Below are 19772 nucleotides of genomic sequence, written 5' to 3'. Positions count from 1 at the left end.
GCACCGTGTCACAAAGCAAGAGAGATAAAGAAGTGGCTCGAAGATCATTGCATTGAAACTTTGGATCCGTGGCCAGGCAACTCTCCAGATCTCAGTCCCATAGAGAGCCTGTGGTCAGTCCTCAGAAGGAGAGTGGACGAGCAGAAGCCCAAAAATTCTGATCAACTCCGAGAACTAATACGGCAAGAATGGATCGCCATCAGTCGGGATTTGGCCCAGGATCTAATATCCAGCATGCCAGAGCGGATAGCAGAGGTTATGAAGAACAAGGGTCAACACTGTAAAAAAAAATTGCCAATAAAAGCCTTTAAAACTTATGATATGCTCATGTTTTTCAGTATACCATAGAAACATGTGGAAAAAGAATCTACAAATACTGAAGCAGCAAAATTTATTTCACTGCAAAACGTTTGGCCATGACTGTGTGTGTGTGTTATATATATATATATATATATATATATATATATATATATATATATATATATATATATATATATATTAAAATAATTACAACTAAATAATACATTAAGATACAATTTAAAAAAATATTGAAATAGACAGAAAATAAGAAGTAAGCAAATTACAACCTCATTAAAAAAAAATCCAGATGTAGCTTAATCTCGAGGTGTTGCGTAAATTATAACTACAAAAAAAAAAACCCACTAGAAATAGATGGAGACATTAATAAGAACAGGTTAGCACATTAAACCTCATTTAAAAAAAAATCCAGATGTAGTTTCAAAACGAGGTGCTGCGGATGATGTGGAATCTGCTGAGATGATGCTCAAGATGATTCTGCAGGCGTGGCGTGGTTTGCGTGCGTTACGCTCTTGCGTGAGTCTGGCGTAGTTCTCTGCACGTCGCATCCTCTCGGCTGAGTTCTGCCCGGCGCTGTCCTCACGACCTCACACAGGTTTGTTCAATAGCTAGACCTCCATCCTGCGGTAAACGGGGCTCTTGCGTGAATCTGTAATGAGTGCGGTGGCGATGCGGCGCATTAATGTCGCGAGCAGGGCCTGAATCAGTCGTTAATGCCACAACTGATGCATTTAATGCCCTTGCCGCGTTTGTGAATGTGCTCCGACTGCATGCTAGCATGATCAGACTCGCGCTGTTTAAATGCATTTATCCTGCGCTCGCGCATCGTTTTGAAAAACCAAACGAAATATTGCAATATTGCATGGGTGTAAATGGCTGATTGTGTGCTCATCATCTGTCCTCGGTCTGCTCTGATAGTGGCCTAAACCTGCGCCATTGAGCTCTCGGTCTGATGCGGTGATCCTCATCTCATCCACACGCACAGCAGCGTTCGCATTCTTTCGCATCCTGTTTACTTTAAGATAAACACTCGCGTGCATCATGTATGTTGTGTTGAAGGAACAGGCCTGATTGTAATGCATGTGTGTGATGTTAGTAGTCACATGTCCGCCAGCATCTGGCCATTTTGCGATGATCAGCATCGGCTAATAAAGGTTTCTGATTGGTCACCGCTGTCTAGTCACAGTATAATGTGAGTTTTCCACATGCACGGTCTGTTAAAATACTGGAAAGGCAGGCGGAATGTGATTTGAAAACGCAGTATGTTCCTCACTTAACGCTGAACTGAGGGTCAGTGGGTTTTATATGAGGTTGATTATGAATTGCTGTGTGAAATGTCCTAGACGTGACCTCTGGCCGACCTTCTTCTCCTCACTGTCTCTCTGTGTTTCAGACAATGGCTGTTCCTCCAACATACGTAGACCTGGGCAAGTCTGCCAGGGACATCTTCACCAAAGGATATGGTATGAATTCATCTGGTTTTATGTTAGAGCTGCATACATACACAGTACACAAACCTAACCACACACACACACACACACACACACAATACACAAACCTAAGCATACACACACACACACACACACATACACACACAAACCTAAGCATACACACACACACAATACACAAACCTAAGCATACACACACACACACACACACAAACCTAAGCATGCACACACACACACACACACACAAACCTAAGCATGCACACGCACACACACACACACACACAAACCTAAGCATACACACACACACACACACACACACACACACACACACACACACACACACACACACACACACACACACACAAACCTAAGAATAAAAAAAAAAAAAAAAAAAAAAAAAAAAAAAACTCAGAAAATTAGCATCAATGCAAAAACTGCTTCATATTTCTTAGATTAGCTTAGGTGAGCATACACACACACACACACACACACACACACAAACCTAAGCATGCACACACACACACACACACACACACACACACACACACACACACACACACACACACAATACACAAACCTAAGGATGCACACACACACATACATAGGGCCCTATGAAATCCATTTTATTTATTTCCAAATTCCATTCTTCCCCATTTTATTTTTTCTGGATTCCGTTTTTTTTCCATTTTAATTTCTGTAGACTGTTTTAAATGTTATTAATCAAAAAGCATTTCTAAGTAATTGAAATCATGTAGCTTACAATATTTAACAGCAATTTAATAAAAGTTTAACAAAAAAATGCATTTTAAGGCCCTATGAAATGTTTAACATTTTCTCAAATTCAGTTTTGTTTTTGCCAAAATCTGTTTTCCATTATTCCAAATTCTGTTTCATTAAATTTTAATAATCAAAAGCTTCTCTAATTATATTTTTTTATAATATGGTGTTGTGTATGAACATTTTTTTAAAATAATAATTGTTACTAATAGTACTATCATTACATTAAGTAATATACTTCTGTCACAGTTTCTTCAAGTTAAACCAAACTTTTATTTTGACGGGTTGCTGTGAAGACCTTTAAGTTTCTGTTTTTATACATGACGATAGTTTTTCTCTATAGTTTTTTCTTTTACAGTTTAAACAGCAAGTCCCGCCCCACGACTGACAAAAATAAAACACAACTGGTGAACATGATAATTTAGAAAATAAATTGAAATCATGAGTTCTGATGGGTTTGTCACAAGCGTATGCCATCGAATAACAGCATTTTTTTTTTTTCGGTAAATTATAGGTTAACAGTAAAAATTAATTCCCCTGTTGAGAAAATGAATGGGATTTTTTTTTTCTTTGGGAAGCCAACTTTTGTACTCAAATAAACTCCTCGCAGCAGACAGGAAAAGTCTGTTTCTGCCATGAGCGCGGTCTCTTCATGTCGTTTTGTGTGTTAGTGATGTTTGTCTGTCTTTTGCAGGTTTTGGTCTTATCAAGTTGGACTTGAAAACGAGGTCAGAGAATGGATTGGTAAGGAGCCAGTGGATTTCAGTCATAGACACTATCAACAGTGCCATCATTCTGCCAAACCTGATGAAATATTGATGGGATTTCTGTCCAGATGTCGATGAAATCATACAGTAGAAACGCTGCTGATGTGACGTTTGGAAAAGACTTTAGATTCTTAAGGAAAAAAAAATATCTCAAAGCTGTAAACTACTGTACAGGGAAACCTGTCATTTGGCATATTATTATAATATTTAATGTTAAAATTAACAACGTAGCCAAAATTTACTTGCTTTTTTCAATAGAATAATCAACACTCAAAGTTACATACAAATATTTAAATTAAATATAAGAAAGTTTGTTTATTTCATGTTTCTACTTCAATTTGTTGTTGTAATATAAGGCTGTAATAACTTGTTTTCATGCATAAATACAAAATAGATCAAATATATTACTAACAGGTTAAATAAAAATTTAATATAGTGCATATCAGTGTTATTTTAGTATTTTTGAGATCCTATTATATCATTTTATATTAGTGTTTATTTTTATATTTTCTGTTTTATTTTAAAATTTTAGTTAAAGTTTTGGTAATTTTTTTTATTATATGTCTATATAATTTTTATTACTTTTTATTTCAGTTTTAGCTATTTTAGTATATCAAGTTAAATGTTGCTTTGGCAACTAGCTGAAATTAAACGTTTTAAAGTTTCTTTCCTATTATTTATTTCAGATAAAGTTTAAGTAGCATTTTTTTATGGTTTTAGTTTTTGTTAACTATAATAACCCTGATGCATTTAGCAAAATACATCTTTCTAGAGCTTTCTAGAGCTATTATTTTCATTTAAAAAATATGAAAATTATTTGTGTTAAATTAAATTAAAGTGACGAAACACAAAGCTCATGGCGATTATTGTATGGCAGGTGCTACAAATAATGTTAGTGAAGCTCTGTTCATCAACGGAAAACAGTATAGGCTAATTTTAGAATCCATATAGTTCTATCAAAATGAAGATGGATTAATTGATATCAGCCTTATCAGAGATAATAACCCAGAACTACATGATCGTTACAATGGACAGAATGAATCTGTGGCCCTCAGAAGCAGATATTGACCCTCAGATGAACACGGAAGTGCACCATGTTTTTTCATACTTGTTTGCACTAATTGATCCGTGGATGTTTATCTTGGAAAGGCGCGTGTGTGCGGATGTCCTCGTCTAACTCTAGCACTGCAAATGCTGTAATCCATATTCAGACTGAAATATGAGAAAATGATAAGAGTTGTGTAATTTTTCATTATAGACGTCAACAAAATTTAATATTACAATGCATTTTATATAGTTTTAAATTAGTTTTTTTAAAAACTTGAATCCCGGATATTTGATATTTAACAAAACAACATTTTTATGCCAATTTTATAGATATGTATTTTCAAATAGCAGGTTTTTTGTTCTGAATTCTTAGACTGCAGACATCCAGTTTTTAATCGTAAGCCTCAAGGCGAAATTCAGAACGCCAAATTCAATATTCATTCTAAAATTTAGAATATAGAAATTCAGATTGTACAGAAAGTGGGTCAGAGGTCAAGCGTCTGGGTTAAACAGGAAAGAGGGTCTTGGAGCATTTTGGCTAAGTTGAGTTTCAGTAATTCTCAGCATGTGACGCATCTGTTCTGCTGGCGCTGTAGGAGTTCAAGAGCTCCGGCTCGGCCAACACAGAGACCAGCAAGGTAGCAGGGACGCTGGAGACCAAGTACAAGTGGGCAGAGCACGGCCTGACCTTCACTGAGAAGTGGAACACTGACAACACTCTGGGCACCGAGATCACTCTGGATGACCAGGTACAGGACCCGGAAGACTGAGCTTCACTGGATTGGATATGAATTACATTCTCGTCATTTAACACGAATGCTGCTTTCTTCTCCTCAGCTGGCTAAAGGGCTGAAGCTGACGTTTGATTCCTCCTTTTCTCCGAACACTGGGTATGTGACTTGATCACTACGTCACAGACAGTCAGTGCCGCTGAAGTGATGTTTGGCATTTCCAGTATAGATGTAAAATATAAAGGGAAGGATGTATTAGTTTTTGGTTGTGAGTCTAATCTAGAAATGCACGGTTTGATTAGTTGTGCAGCCCTAGTTAAACAAGCGCATGAGAGTGTACAAAACGTCAGTATTGTGGTTTTTCACACAAACTCGGCACAGTTTCCACTGACGTCTTTTGTGACTTCACATAGCAAGAAGAGCGGGAAGATCAAGAGCGGCTACCAGCGCGAGCACATCAACCTGGGCTGTGACGTGGACTATGACATCAACGGCACCGCGGTGCACGGAGCCGTGGTCGTGGGCTTCGAGGGCTGGCTGGCCGGATACCAGATGACCTTCGAGGCTGGGAGGAACCGGGTCACTCAGAGCAACTTCGCTGTGGGCTACAAGACCGACGAGTTCCAGCTCCACACAAACGTGTACGTACCAAACGCAGTATCGTCAGACCCACGGTAGCGAGTCTGTTGTCTGTCTCCAGCAGTCTCAAGGTTAGGAAGCTGGGTTATTTATATATACGTTTATTCCCCGGCGCTTGGATTTGTCAAGGGCTTTGTAGTGTGCTGATGTCTGCTGCTTGTTTATATCACTGAAGCTCAGATCTTGAGGAGTGTGTTAGTTGTGTTTAGGGCTGCATATAACACAGACACACTGCAAACTTTTAAATATAAAATATGCAGTTAAATTGTTTTTTTGTATTCTTACATTGAAAAAAAGCAAGTAAGACCACTGAATTAAACTTTTTTTTTTTTTTATATATATATATATAAAATAGTATTTTCTTGTAAAAAATACTGCAATCTTTATTTTAGAACATCAAAATAATTATTTAAACCTTCCATAAATTAAGGCTTTAAAAAGATCTCAAGTTGGAACAGAAAGTCTTAAATTCATAAAGTCATGGCATTAAGTATGCATGCTTTCTCAGTGCTTTTTTTTTTGCAATACAAATATTTAAACATTTGAAAGACGTCTACAGGACCCTATTTCCTGTTTAACCCTGAAGCTTGACCTTTGACCCACTTTCTGTACAATTATGAATTTTAGCAACTTTGAATTTTTGAATTTAGAATTTTAGAAATTTAGAATTTTAGAATATTGAATTTGGTGTTCCAAATGTTTTCATCTTAAAAACTTAAAGATTGTTAAAAACTAGATTCTTGGCGTCTAAAGAATTCAGAACACAAAATCTGCTTTATGAAAATGCATATCTATAAAATTGCCGTAAAACATCCTACTTTTATTTGAGATGCTAACTGAAGAAATGAAGACTCTGAACAAAATTCGGAGAATTTCTGCTTGAAACAAGAACAAATATCTGTCAGTGGGGAACGAAAACATTCATAAAACCTGCAGAAACCCTGTGTGTTTTCCCTCTTGTGGATCTCAGTCGACTGAAACATGCTTCAAGTTGAAATATCCTTTGGAATAGAAGTATAGTCAAACTGTGGTTTTGCATTCTATTATGTGATTTAGTGAAATTCATTGTTAAAAACAAATGATCATCTAGTTGATAAAAAGAGGAATTTCATTGTACTTTATGCATTTCAGTGCATTTTATTAATTAAAAGATGGGTTGCGATGTGTTTTTAAATTGCAGGAACGATGGAACAGAATTCGGTGGCTCCATTTACCAGAAAGTGAATGATAATCTGGAGACAGCGGTCAACCTGGCCTGGACCGCCGGCAACAGCAACACCCGCTTTGGCATCGCTGCCAAGTATCAGATCGATGCCGATGCTTCCTTCTCGGTAAGTTATCATTGCCGCTTTTTAGTTTTTGATCATGCTGCTTTGTCACTGATCAAGGCAGTCATTTCTTCTGGCATAATGATGTAACCTGAAAAACTCCCCAGCACTGAAGACCCCGTTGCACCAAACCTTAACTTCTGTGCACGTGAAAGAAACGACACCAGTGTTAATTAATGGCACGCTTTCACAGCGTGATGTAGCCAAGCAGAATGAAATCAGAATTTAACTTGAAATTCAAAATGTGAGTGCAAAAAAAAAAGCCCTGTGTAAGCTTAGTAACACTTTCCACAAAGCCTGTATTTATAATGCATTATAAGGGTATTGTTAATGCATAATAATGCATGCATGAAGCCTTATAAACAACCTGTTGCATCTGATAAATAAACATAACAACAACATTACAATGCATTAAAATACTAACCTATTTGTGGTTATAACTTTTAAGAGTATGATGCATTGTAACACCAGACAAAGCCTGTATATATAATGCATCATAAGGGGATTCTTAATGCATAATAATGCATGCTAATAAAATAAAAAAACTTCTAACATGTTGTATCATCTCATGAATAATCATAACAATAGTAATACGTGTAATGCACATGTAAACGGAATCAGATACAGATTGCAACTTTCAGGGGTCATATAGATGAACTTTCAGAATCTGAAATTGTATTGGATTCATTCGGATTAGCAAATGAATGCACGTAACCATACCTAGTGTGAACGAAGCCTACAAATGATGAGATGTTGTGAAGCATGCTCTGGTCTTCATGACGTTCAGCTGGTCATGAAAAATAAGCCCATGCTTTCTGAAAAGGCTGTAATGAATGTTTGTCGTCAGTGACTTGCAGTCAGACATGTTTTGTCTGTTTTACAGGCCAAAGTGAATAATTCCAGCCTCGTCGGCCTGGGATATACTCAAACCTTGAAGCCTGGTGAGTATGTGAACCTGTTCCTAATGCATATGCAACTTTTTGAGTTTATCTTCGGTCCTAATTGAACCCACCTGAACCAACTAATCACAGTCACAAGGATTGCTAGAAGCTTCAGGGAAAGTGTGTTTGGGCGGGTTGAGGCCACGTCCACATTCATCCAAATACATCTGGCCTTTAGTCCACACCAGCTATGTTTCCATTTCCCTGTTTTCATGCACATTTTGAAGTATCGCATCAGAAACGCCAAATAAAAAAAATAATTTGCAAAACGTTTTTACACTCTCTTGAGGTGGTTTTTTAAAAGAGCTAATGCCAAAAATGGGAGATAGAAATGCATTTGCTGAATAAATTCCTCTATACACATTAGAAAAGTTCGTAATGGGACAGGATAACTTGATTAACCAGCATCTCAAATGTAGTTTTGGTTGGTTGCCGTCAAATTTTTCCAGTGGCTTCTCCTACTTTTCATATTGATATTTAGTGCCAGTTTATCAGGGCGATTTTGTTCTCTTTGACTCGTTGGATGGAAACGGTGTTTATTTGCAAATGTTTTATGCGATATTCCAATTTTGCACAAAAGTTAAATTCGCAACTTTTGATGGAAACATAGCTATCGAGACATTTTTTTCTCCTGCTTTTTGAAGATGCTTTCTCAAGTGAACAAACTGAATAGTCTGTTGTATTTTGGAGTGTGAAAACAGAGGCATGTTGAGTCATGTGACACATTGTATCCATAGATATCTAACATTGCTGTGCCTAATGTTCACTTTCACAGTGCTGCTAAAGATAAATGTTACAGTTGCATATTACATTCCTGCAAAGATGGCAGAATATTTACTTGCGATTGCTATCATGCGGCAAAAGATGACAGCTGCTTTTTAGACCATACATTACCGTACCATACATTATTTTGTTTTATTAAATGTTTTTAAAAAGTCTCTTATGCTCACCAAGACTGCATTAGTTCGATCAAAAATACACTAAAACAGTAATATTCTGAAATATTATTAAATTTAAAATTACGTTTGTTTTATTATTATTTTCATGCACATTAGTGTTCAAAAGTTGGGAATAATTATTATTATTTTTTTTAAAATCCATATTTTACTTCATACGTATGAAGCAGCTCAACTGCATTAAAAATCAGATTTATTTTATTTTTTGAGCAGCAAATCATCATATTAGAATTATTTCTGAAGATCATGTGACTGGAGTAATGATGCTGAAAATTCAGCTTTGATCACAGAAATAAATTACATTTTAAAGTACCATAAAATAGAAAACCATTATTTTAAATTGCAATAATATTATGGTTTTTTTCTGTATTTTTGATCAAATAAATGCAGCCTCGATGCGCAGAAGAGACTTCTCTAAAGAGTGTTTAAAATCTTACTGATCCCAAACTAGGGCAGTGTGTGTGCCGTTCAGTAAGCTCTCTCTCGGATGTGATCGTTCCTCGTCTAACTATTCCCCCTCTTCTCTCGGTTCAGGTATTAAGCTGACCCTTTCTGCTCTTCTGGATGGGAAGAACATTAACGCAGGTGGCCACAAACTGGGCTTGGGTCTGGAGTTCGAGGCATAGGAAGCTGAGGATTGCAGTGACCCTGTCTTGATATATATATTTTTTTTGAATACCTATCCTCACACACCTTGTTTCTCTTAGATGCCCAGACCAAGGACACGCACTATACACTTGTCAAATAAAGCATTAGTGATGCTCACTTCTTCAGAGAGGGCAACAGATGTATATTTACTAAGTCACAGAATGAAAGAAGAGCATTTGCAAAGCTGTAAATGGCTCGAAAATGTATTTTCAGTACACTCAACATTATTTATTACAGTGTTGATCATGAAAGAATATTTCACTGAGGTTTAATTTTTGGGAAGGGAAGCATTGGGTAGAAATGCAGTGTTTGCATCAGACAACACTAATATATATACGAAGGGACCTGTGTGTAAAGATGACACTCAGAGGGCTGCTGTAGGAAGCCCTTCACGCCTTTAGTTGGGTGCGTTTCGTGTTTTTGTCTCGTCTGTGTGAGTGAAACCACACGTGTATCTCGTCCATCATTGTTTTTCCGCTGCATACTGCCTGTTCCTTCGATGGCGAAACTCTTTCAGCTCTCCCGGACCTAGAGCATTAAAGATTTGAATAGGTGGGTGTAGTCTTCTGTTTTTAAGTGTAGGATTAGAATACTGTGGATGTAGCAGTATGGATGCTTTAAGTTGAATAAAACATTTCAACCTGGACCACACTACTCGACTGTGCAGTTTGGTGTCTTGCTCTGAAAATCAGATTTTTTTGCATATAATAACTAATAGTAGTTGTTTTCTTAAATGTGCATTTGTGACTTTTATAAACAGAAGTTAAAGTAGGCACTCAAAGACTTTGGTATAGCTTACAGTGTGCCATTGTGTGCTTTTTTTTGTCAACGTAAGATGCATGCATTCACATTTATTCAAGGTGCACGGACAATATTCTTTGAGCATACTTACTATTTCACAAAAAAAAAAATAATATTAATAAATTATATATATATATATATATATATATATATATATATATATATAAATTGTGATGAGCACAAAAAGCTTTATAATTCAAATGAATATCCATTGTATTAAATACTACGATTTAATAGAATTAAATCGTAGTATGTTGAAATTAGTATGCCAAAGATTCCCGGATGGTGTACTACTTCCGGTTAAAATTCGAAGTGCAGATCGATGCACATTCTAAACGTTTATAATTTGCCCACAACACTGATTCGATTCGATTAGAACTACAAAAAAGTGTTAAAAAACTACAAACATGGCTGATTTGCGAGACCGACGGACAGGTAGAGAAGGGGTTTGCGTGATAAATAATATCTAACCCGAATAAAAAATATTTATGTAATGTAAAAATCAGCGTTATATTTAATCTACAGCAACATTGTGAACTTTTATAAAGATACGTTAGGTCATTAACTTTTAAATGCATCATTATAGAAACACACGAGGTAAGTTCTCGACTGTGCCTCTTCATTTCTCTCAAGTACGGTAAGTTAGGAAATTAAATCAAACGAAATGTGGATGAAGTGATAAGGACAGGGCAGTTTAAACCATAACCGAATGCACTTAACAACAACACAGCGTCCCATAAAAACGCAGTTATGAAGAATTACATTTTGCATACTATTCTACTATATACTCAAAAGCATGTACTTTGTCTTTAAGAGTACATACTTGTAGACCACAGTGTTGTCTGCGGAGCATGCGCACTGATGACGACAGCACTAAAGATGGCGGCGGTACGGAAGACGGGGTTCGGTGACTCCACAGCGGTTATATTCGCAGTTTTACTATCAATGCAGATCCTCTCTTCGAGCTGCACAACGACACCGGCACCGGCACCGGAACCGGCACCAGCAGGTTAGTGGAGAATTCCCCTCTTAACCTCATCAGGATGTCATTTATTTACCGAAAAGATCCCACGTACAGTTACGTTACTCTTCAAACCTCTTTCTCATCAAATGTTTGTGTCTAGGAACCGATAAATGTCACGTTTACAAAACGTTATCTAAACACCCCACAGAAAACGCGCACAACACTTCTGAGAGTTGATCGTAATACCGGAAGTCTCGTGTGTTTTTTTGTGTGACGTGCAACACGTCACGTGGTCAGTTTCGCAGCTGTCATGCTTCCGGATAAACTCTCACTCTTTACACCTCACCAATTTGTTTATATCTGTCATATCTGACTTCTGTTCGCAGAATTGCAGGCTTACATTAATTTTCGCTATCTGTCCTGATAAATCTGTTATTTTTATTCCGTATCAGTCGTAGTGTTTGTTTTTGCAGCAGTGGAAATAAAAGTGTAGCACGAGATCAGATGAATCTGGTCAGTCTGGTTCTGGTTTAAATCACGAGATCATCTTCCACTCAGAAGAATCACAAACTTAGATCACCATCTCCCTTTAAGACTCCAAATTGTGGCTTTTATTCATGTGCAGGAAATAAATGTGGATTATGTAATCAAATTCCAAAAGTGAAGTACTTGTATTTAGATTAAATGTTCTTGTAATCAGACTACACTCACTTTATTATTGATTACGTGATTGCATATTAATCAGATTATTAAAATTACACAGAAAACTGAGAGACCACACAATATTTGACCACTGGATTTACAGAAATCATTTCCATTTTAAATAGCGTTTTCTCAACATTGCATCATTTCCTAATACATGCATTAATTTTTATTTAAATTATCACTTTGTGGGTTATTTATTATGTGTTAATGTCTTTGGAAGTTTTTTATTTATTTTAAAATGATTTATTTGTATATTTTTATGATGTAACTAAATAATAGCATTTCATTAACTTCAAAACCCCCTGCAGTTCCTCCACGAACCCCAGTCTAGGAAACCTTGACGTAATGTAATGTTTATTTTCTGTCTTTTTGTGTTTTTATATCAATATGGCACAAGATTATATTACTAACTACAATTTTTAAATGTCACTCAAAAATATTTTTAATGCATAAATATCAACAAATATGAAGGATCCCTTTATTTAACTATTTACAGGGTATCTGCTGAATTTAAAAAAAAAAAAAAATTAAGGCAATTTATGACTGATTTTAAGAGCTGCACAAGTAAAATGAACAGCGTGCGAGTGGTGTTGGACAGTTTCTATGGTAACAAACAGTACTGAGCCATAAAATTAGATGATTTACAGTTCAGACACAGGTTTTCAAAAAAATCTTATACAACAGCATTTCAGCCTTTAGGCCATTTTTATGAAAAGGGATAAAACAAGCATATAAATTATGTCAGTTTAAACACTGTCTTAATTGTTTCGATTTTTAGAAGGCACATTATCTTCTTTCTCATTTACATCTCTGTGTTTGCGGAGTTAAAACATGAGTTGATATTTGCATCGATCTGACCATAAACATCAAGAAAGGCTTGTTGGAAATGCGATTTCATTCTCTGCCACGAGGGGGCGCTTTAGGAGCGATGAAATATTGCGGTTTTTCTGTACATAAAGCAGCTCCGCGCTCATAAATGCTGCTTTTCAGGAATTATAAGTAAAATGAAATAAAAATGCCAACGAAATGTTTCTGAGGACAGTCGGTTCCCTTCAGAAATATTCAAATAAAGACATCAGCGCCGCGTTTTGACTTGAAACGTGCAGCGCTCATGTTTATTCAATAGCCGCTTTTCCACTGTGGGGCCAGTGCTTTAAACGGGCCGAGCGGGGCTAATACTAGCGCGATCACAAAACGAACATGATAAAAGCGATGAGTTTGTTTGCATGCTTTGTTAAAGATTTAAATCCAAACGCATTGGTGTTTTACTATAATAAGTGATACATTGGTCATAATTAATACATTTATCAGGATTGAAAATTAGTCACACAGAAATAAAGCGTTATGAACATAGCCTGCTATTCATTCGAGTCTGTTTCTGTTTATTTGTAGTCACAGAAGCCTATATATACGTCACGTTTAGAAAGAATGATAATTTCTATATTTTTATAAAAGTTCCCAAACAAAAAACATTGTTATATTTTAATGACACAGGCTACAAGGAGCTAAACTCTCGAGACGAGACTTATGACGGATAAAATATGTTAATAAATAAATACACGATTGTGATAGAGAATAAGAAGCTGATGTATGATTTCTTCAAATGGTCACATTTATCATGTTTAGTAACGTTAATGGCGATCGTGCAGTCTTTTGCATCGCTTATAAATATTTCTGCCTCGTATGGTGATTATAATCCACATCGGATCGAGTTATTTCAAACCCTCGCTGCTGACTGAAAGTGAGTTTTGAGCTTAGCTTATTTTAAAAAGTGTTTAATGTTGGTGTTATAGCTGTTAGCTTTATGAAATGATATGAATGATATCATTGCCTTTTGAAGTTTAGTTCAGCCGCATCGCGACTCTCGTCCCCGTCCCCAACTGTAAGACCTCTTGAAATTATAGTTAAGACATTTCTTATACCATTTAACATATTTAAAACTTTTTATGGCCTTAAGTTCGATGCTACTCACTTTAGGAGTTAAGGACACGCGGGAGATCTGTATTTAAGAGACTGTCGGGCAGAGAGGTGATGCATTTTGGAAGCCCGACTGTAAAACACAATAAAACACGATTTTGCGAGCCCTGCGTACTGACGTACAACAGCATCACAGTAATTGCTCTTAATGTGGCTTGTTTTTTATCCACAGCTGGTGTGGCTCAGGTGACCATAGACAATAAAAACAAAACCACCTTTATAGGACCTGACACATCAAGCACCCAGAACGGCGGTCTTCCGGAGGAATCAGTGATGAATGTGTCGGAAACTCCTGCTGTTGAAAACGACATCAGCACCAAATCAGCAGACACTCCTACCGCTTCACCTACGACTGCTGCCACAGACCTGCCCACAACCACTCCAGACCAGCCCCAAACCACTCCAGACCAGCTTACATCCGCCAAACAGAAATCACCAGAGCCCACCACTACACCCACAAACAAGCCCACCACCGACTCCACCACTGCAGCTGACGAAATCGAGATTACCTCAGATTACATGACCGACCGCAAGTCTCAAGAATCAGACAACGACGACAACAACGACAACGATGATAGTGAAGAAAAAGAAAAGAAAATTTACTCCTCTGATGTGAATGATCAAAAAAAAGTCACCTACACCCCCCAGGATGAAGATTCCCACTTCTTCTTTCATCTGGTCATCATTGCCTTTCTGGTGGCCATTGTGTACATCACCTACCACAACAAGAGAAAGGTAAGCTGCACGTGTCCACGGGCTTTTGTTTGATATGGTGGCATAGTTTGATCTAATTGCATTTACTGTAGATAACCACAGTAGTTTTCGATTACATTTTGACATTCAGTAGGGAAATGTAAGGCTGTAAAGAAATGCCGTTAAATGTGCTCTAGCTGTGTGCGTTAGGGCTGCACGATTAAATGAAATCAGTACATGCGCTGCATGCACCAATCATCCTGATAAACTCATAATGAGTAGCACTGTAGAAGGGCTCCTACGGTTTACTGTCTAAATAAAAGCTAGATGGTGTAAAGTTTGAAATTGAAGAAATTAAGACAGCCGTAAATATTAGTCTTGCAATGTTACAGTTGTAATGTAAAATAAAATGATTATTATTATTTTTAAATACTTAATTTTTTTTTTACATTTTACAATAGTAATATTTCTTTTGCTTTCCATTTTTTTTCTATTTTAGTAGTATTTAGTAGTATTAATAAATAATAATAATAATAATAATATTATTATTATTATTATTATTATTATTATTATTATTACTTTATATCCATAGAGATTATATAATCACAACATTTTAGCCAAATTGTGCAGCCCCACAAACAAGCAAAGCAATCCTGTTTTTAAATGCATTTTAATTAGCAATTTTTATCCAATATATGAGTGAGTGAAATGAGTTAATGGAATGAGTGAAGTGAAGTGAAATGAATGAGTGAGTGAGTGAAGTGAAATGAATGAGTGAGTGCGTGAGTGTAAAGAGTGAATGAAACATCATGATCGACCTTCTGCTCTCTATGCGTGAAGTGAGTGAGTGAAATGATTGAGTGAGTGAAATGATTGAGTGAGTGAAATGATTGAGTGAGTGAGTGAAATAATTGAGTGAGTGAGTGAGTGAATCAGTGAAATGAGTGAGTGAGTGAGTGAAATGATTGAGTGTAATAATTTAGTGAGTGAGTGTAATGAGTGAGTGAGTGAAACGAGTGAGTGGAATGAATGAGTGAGTGAATGACATGAATAAGTGAGTGAAGTGAAATGAGTGAGTGTAATTGAGTGAGTGAGTGTAGTGAGCGAGTGAAACGTGTGAGTGAGTGGAATGAGTGAATGAGTGAGTGAAGTGAAATGAGTGAGTGAAATGAGTGAGTGAATGAATCAGTGAAATGAGTGAGTGAGTGAAATGATTGAGTGTAATGAGTAAGTGAGTGAAATGAGTGAGTGTAATAATTTAGTGAGTGAGTGAAACGAGTGAGTGGAATGAATGAGTGAGTGAATGACATGAATAAGTGAGTGAGTGAAGTGAAATGAGTGAGTGTAATTGAGTGAGTGAGTGTAGTGAGTGAGTGAAACGTGTGAGTGAGTGGAATGAGTGAATGAGTGAGTGAAGTGAAATGAGTGAGTGAAATGAGTGAGTGAGTGAATCAGTGAAATGAGTGAGTGAGTGAGTGAGTGAAATGATTAAGTGTAATGAGTGAGTAAGTGAAATGAGTGAGTGTAATAATTTAATGAGTGAGTGAGTGAAACGAGTGAGTGGAATGAATGAGTGAGTGAATGACATGAATAAGTGAGTGAGTGAAGTGAAATGAGTGAGTGTAATTGAGTGAGTGAGTGTAGTGAGTGAGTGAAACGTGTGAGTGAGTGGAATGAGTGAGTGAGTGACATGAATGAATGAGTGAGTGAAATAGAGTGTGAGAGTGGAAAGGGTGAATGGAGTGAGTGAATGAGTGAGTGCGTGAGTGAAAAGAGTGAATGGATCATCATGATCGACCTTCTGCTCTCTATGAGTGAAGTGAGTGAATGATTGAGTGAGTGAGTGAATCAGTGAGTGAGTGAAATGAGTGAGTGAAATAAATGAGTGAGTGTAAAAAGGGTGAATGGAGTGCGTGAGTGAGTGAGTGAAATGAATGAGTCTAATAATTGAGTGAGTGAGTGAGTGAAACGAGTGAGTGAGTGGAATGAGTGAGTGTGAAATGAATGAATGAATGAGTGAGTGTGTGAAGTGAGTGAAATAAATGAGTGAGTGAAAAGAGTGGATGGAGTGAGTGAAACGAGAGTGAGTGAGTGAATGGAGTGGTTGAATGAGTGAGTAAGTGAAATGAATGAGTGAAAAGAGTGAGTGTCATCATGATGGACCTCTGCTCTGTGTTTGCAGCTGATGCTGCTAGCTCAGAGTCGCCGCTGGCGGGATGGTTTCTGCTCGCGCGGGGTGGAGTATCACCGGCTCGACCAGAACGTCAACGAGGCCATGCCTTCACTCAAGATGACCAACGATTACATCTTTTGAAGGAATGCAAACAGCTGATTTTGTCCACACATGGTGTCTTATTTAATCAGGGTAGGAGGGATTGTGCTTTAGTAGTTTGTTTGTGTGCACTCTTCAGATGGTCTTGTTCTCCTTTTCTTCTTCTTCTTGTTCTTCGGTGTCTATAAAATCAGATGGTTTTGCTCTAATTGTAATAATTCTTGAAGAAACGCAAATGAAGATCTGTCCCTGTAAATATTTGATTATAAAGCTGCTGTCTGTCACATAGGCCCAGATCAAAGTAGCGGTTCACGTTTGTGAAGGTGTGAGTTCAGCACAGCCATGCTAACTCCAGTACAGCGTTAAATGTGTGTGTGTTTGCTCCTTTATGTTTGGGTTATGACTTCAGTGAAGTTGTTTAATATGAGCCGGGTCTGCTGTTGCCAAAGCTTTGGAGATTTATGGGAAATTAGCGTGCAACTATTTTTTGTTTCCTTGTTTTTTTTTTTTTATCCACTGCATTTGAGCGTTGCTCCATCTCAACATGACTGTAGCAGCAGCCGGAGGAGTCATATCAATATGTGTGTGCAGATCTGTTTCAGCTATAACATTAATAACACGCATTACAGCAGCTTCATCTCTGATTCCCGTCACAGCACATGAAGGTAGTGTCTGTGCATGAAGACAGCATATTGATTTCTTTTTCAATCATTAGGAATTTTGTTCATCAATAAAGCACCTCTGTATGCAGACAGTTACTGAGTGTCTCTTTCATTATGATATATTATTTTGTTACACATATGCACATCAGCAAATCATGCCATATGCATGACAAAACCTCAACTATTTTTGTTTGTTTGTTTGTTTTAAACACGTTCAGCCATATGTTGAATGATTTTTGTTCTTTTAAGCTCACACATGGTTTTAGCTGATGATTAATGAATAAATTCAGATTTAAAATGACTATTGATGTGAACATCATCAGCCTGTCGAAACCCCAACGCTGAAACATCTCAACTCTAGTGTTCATTTCCAATTAATTCAAGTTACACAACAGCTTAATGAGTTTCCTTGAAGATCTGGTGGCTTGATTGATTTCAATCAGGAAATGTAAGTAGATGTGAAATGATACTGTGCATGTAACTCTCTCCTGAAACCGTAGGCATGAATAAATACAGAAATAAATGAAAGCAAATAAAAAAAGAATTGATGCATAAATATATGGCATTAATTCTTGTAATTTATTTATTAACGTTGAATTGCAACCTGTGTGTGAGCAGCCACTAGAGTGTAGTAGAGTCCAAGAAACAAGTATGTCGATGCTATATAGAGAGCAGGAATATAAAACCAATACATTTTTATAACTTCTCCTGTATATATGCAGTGCTTTTCCAAGATTTTGATGAAAACAATGAAATATTCAGCTGAAGTTTATCTTATTCTTTATCACAGCTAAAGATTGAGGTTAAGTCCAGCAGTTATTATTGTGTATCTAAACACTGTAGCCAGGGAAGTAGAACATTTTTGTGTTAGTAGACAAATTAAAGGATAAAGTATGGTCCAGAAATGCTGATTTGAGTTTAAATAGAAAGGGAGAGTGGAGTTATATAAGAGACAACTATCTATGAAAAAAATTTCCTAGATAATTATACTAGGTTATTATACAGTTTAGCTCACATTATACAAAAATATTTGACTGTAGAATGTCACCACTGAGATCCGCTGAGATGCATCAGACTCTTCATTAAAGAAATAGCTCCCCCAAAAATGAAACTTTGCTGAAAATTTGCTTGTGAACTTTTTTGTGAACTGGTATTAATAATATCCTACAAAATGAAAAGGCAGGAAGTGTAATTTATTATAAATAAAATAGTGCAATATTGAAATATTATTGAATAAAAACAATAAAATTAAATTAAAAATTAAACAAAAATTGTATTTGTAATTAAAAAGATAATTATGCTTTGTTTAATTACATCTGTGGGTTGCATTTAATTTGTAATAATCATATAACTATGGGAGCCGGTCTCAGGTTTGATTATATGCAAGGAGGGGGACTTCAAGGACAAAAGGTTGGGAAGCTCTGCTCTAGGAAGACCAGGACATGAAACACTGAATCAAGACCCAAACGCTCCGGCGCATCTCCTGTCTGGAGGGCACGAGGGGCAGCTTTCATCTGCCGCAGGGCCTCTCGGACATCTCCAGGAACCTTTGCATGGCTCTTAATGAGACCATTCATGTCCAACAATGCATCTGCAGGGATGCAGGAAATTGCTTTCCAGCCTGAGCAGTAGCTACTGATGGGGGCTTGATTGTGTGATTGTGGTCAGGTGAGAAAAAAGGCTTCTAGACGAGTGATGGAGAAACAGCCGCAGAAGGTTCTGAAACAACACAAATAACCCGGTTTGATTTAGAGAAATAGGCTCTGATAAAACACCATGTCGAGGTTTCTGATGTTTTCTTTCACTTGCTCTGTGTGAGAGGAATCTGATAAAGTGTTTTATTCATTCTAGTCAGTGCCAGATCTCCAATCGAGTTATCCATATTTTTTTTTTTTAAATTGGCAATACCAGTGTGTCTTGGATTTTGTAAAATGCAGCATTACAACTAACAAATATTAGTCTATAGATCTAAATTTTTAGTGTCTATTTTTTTTTCTTCTACTGTTTAAATGTTCTTGAAAGGTGAGAGTAAAATCATTTGATGTTTGTGTGCACTTTAAACATTTTATTTCGGAAACAATTCATTTACTTTTATTTC

The 19772-nt window shown here is 36.8% G+C and overlaps 2 protein-coding genes across 4 annotated transcripts; both read left to right on the top strand.

Moving 5' to 3' along the window:
• The first annotated feature begins 762 nt into the window (after nucleotides 1–762).
• LOC109046102 (voltage-dependent anion channel 1) lies at nucleotides 763–10251 on the top strand. Of its 2 annotated transcripts, none has more exons than XM_019063901.2 (9): nucleotides 763–913; nucleotides 1712–1781; nucleotides 3238–3287; nucleotides 4954–5106; nucleotides 5195–5247; nucleotides 5502–5729; nucleotides 6908–7058; nucleotides 7939–7996; nucleotides 9487–10251. In XM_019063901.2, the coding sequence occupies exons 2-9, from the start codon at nucleotides 1715–1717 to the stop codon at nucleotides 9576–9578; spliced, it is 852 nt and encodes a 283-aa protein (XP_018919446.1). In that variant the 5' UTR covers nucleotides 763–913; nucleotides 1712–1714; the 3' UTR covers nucleotides 9579–10251. The 2 variants fall into 2 exon arrangements, with proteins under 2 accessions (XP_018919446.1, XP_042567239.1); XM_042711305.1 differs by lacking the exon at nucleotides 763–913 and adding an exon at nucleotides 1544–1608.
• A 542-nt stretch (nucleotides 10252–10793) lies between these two features.
• ca21h5orf15 (chromosome A21 C5orf15 homolog) lies at nucleotides 10794–17766 on the top strand. 2 transcript variants are annotated; one of them, XM_042711303.1, is made up of 4 exons: nucleotides 10794–10836; nucleotides 11216–11410; nucleotides 14220–14782; nucleotides 16923–17766. In XM_042711303.1, the coding sequence occupies exons 1-4, from the start codon at nucleotides 10809–10811 to the stop codon at nucleotides 17052–17054; spliced, it is 918 nt and encodes a 305-aa protein (XP_042567237.1). In that variant the 5' UTR covers nucleotides 10794–10808; the 3' UTR covers nucleotides 17055–17766. The 2 variants fall into 2 exon arrangements, with proteins under 2 accessions (XP_042567237.1, XP_042567238.1); XM_042711304.1 differs by lacking the exon at nucleotides 10794–10836 and adding an exon at nucleotides 10959–10998.
• The last annotated feature ends 2006 nt before the right edge of the window (nucleotides 17767–19772 follow it).

This window comes from Cyprinus carpio, chromosome A21 (genome assembly GCF_018340385.1).
Source record: "Cyprinus carpio isolate SPL01 chromosome A21, ASM1834038v1, whole genome shotgun sequence".
Lineage (NCBI taxonomy): Eukaryota > Metazoa > Chordata > Actinopteri > Cypriniformes > Cyprinidae > Cyprinus > Cyprinus carpio.
The sequence above is the reverse complement of the archived record's forward strand: the minus strand, read 5'-3'. Positions and strand labels throughout refer to the sequence as shown.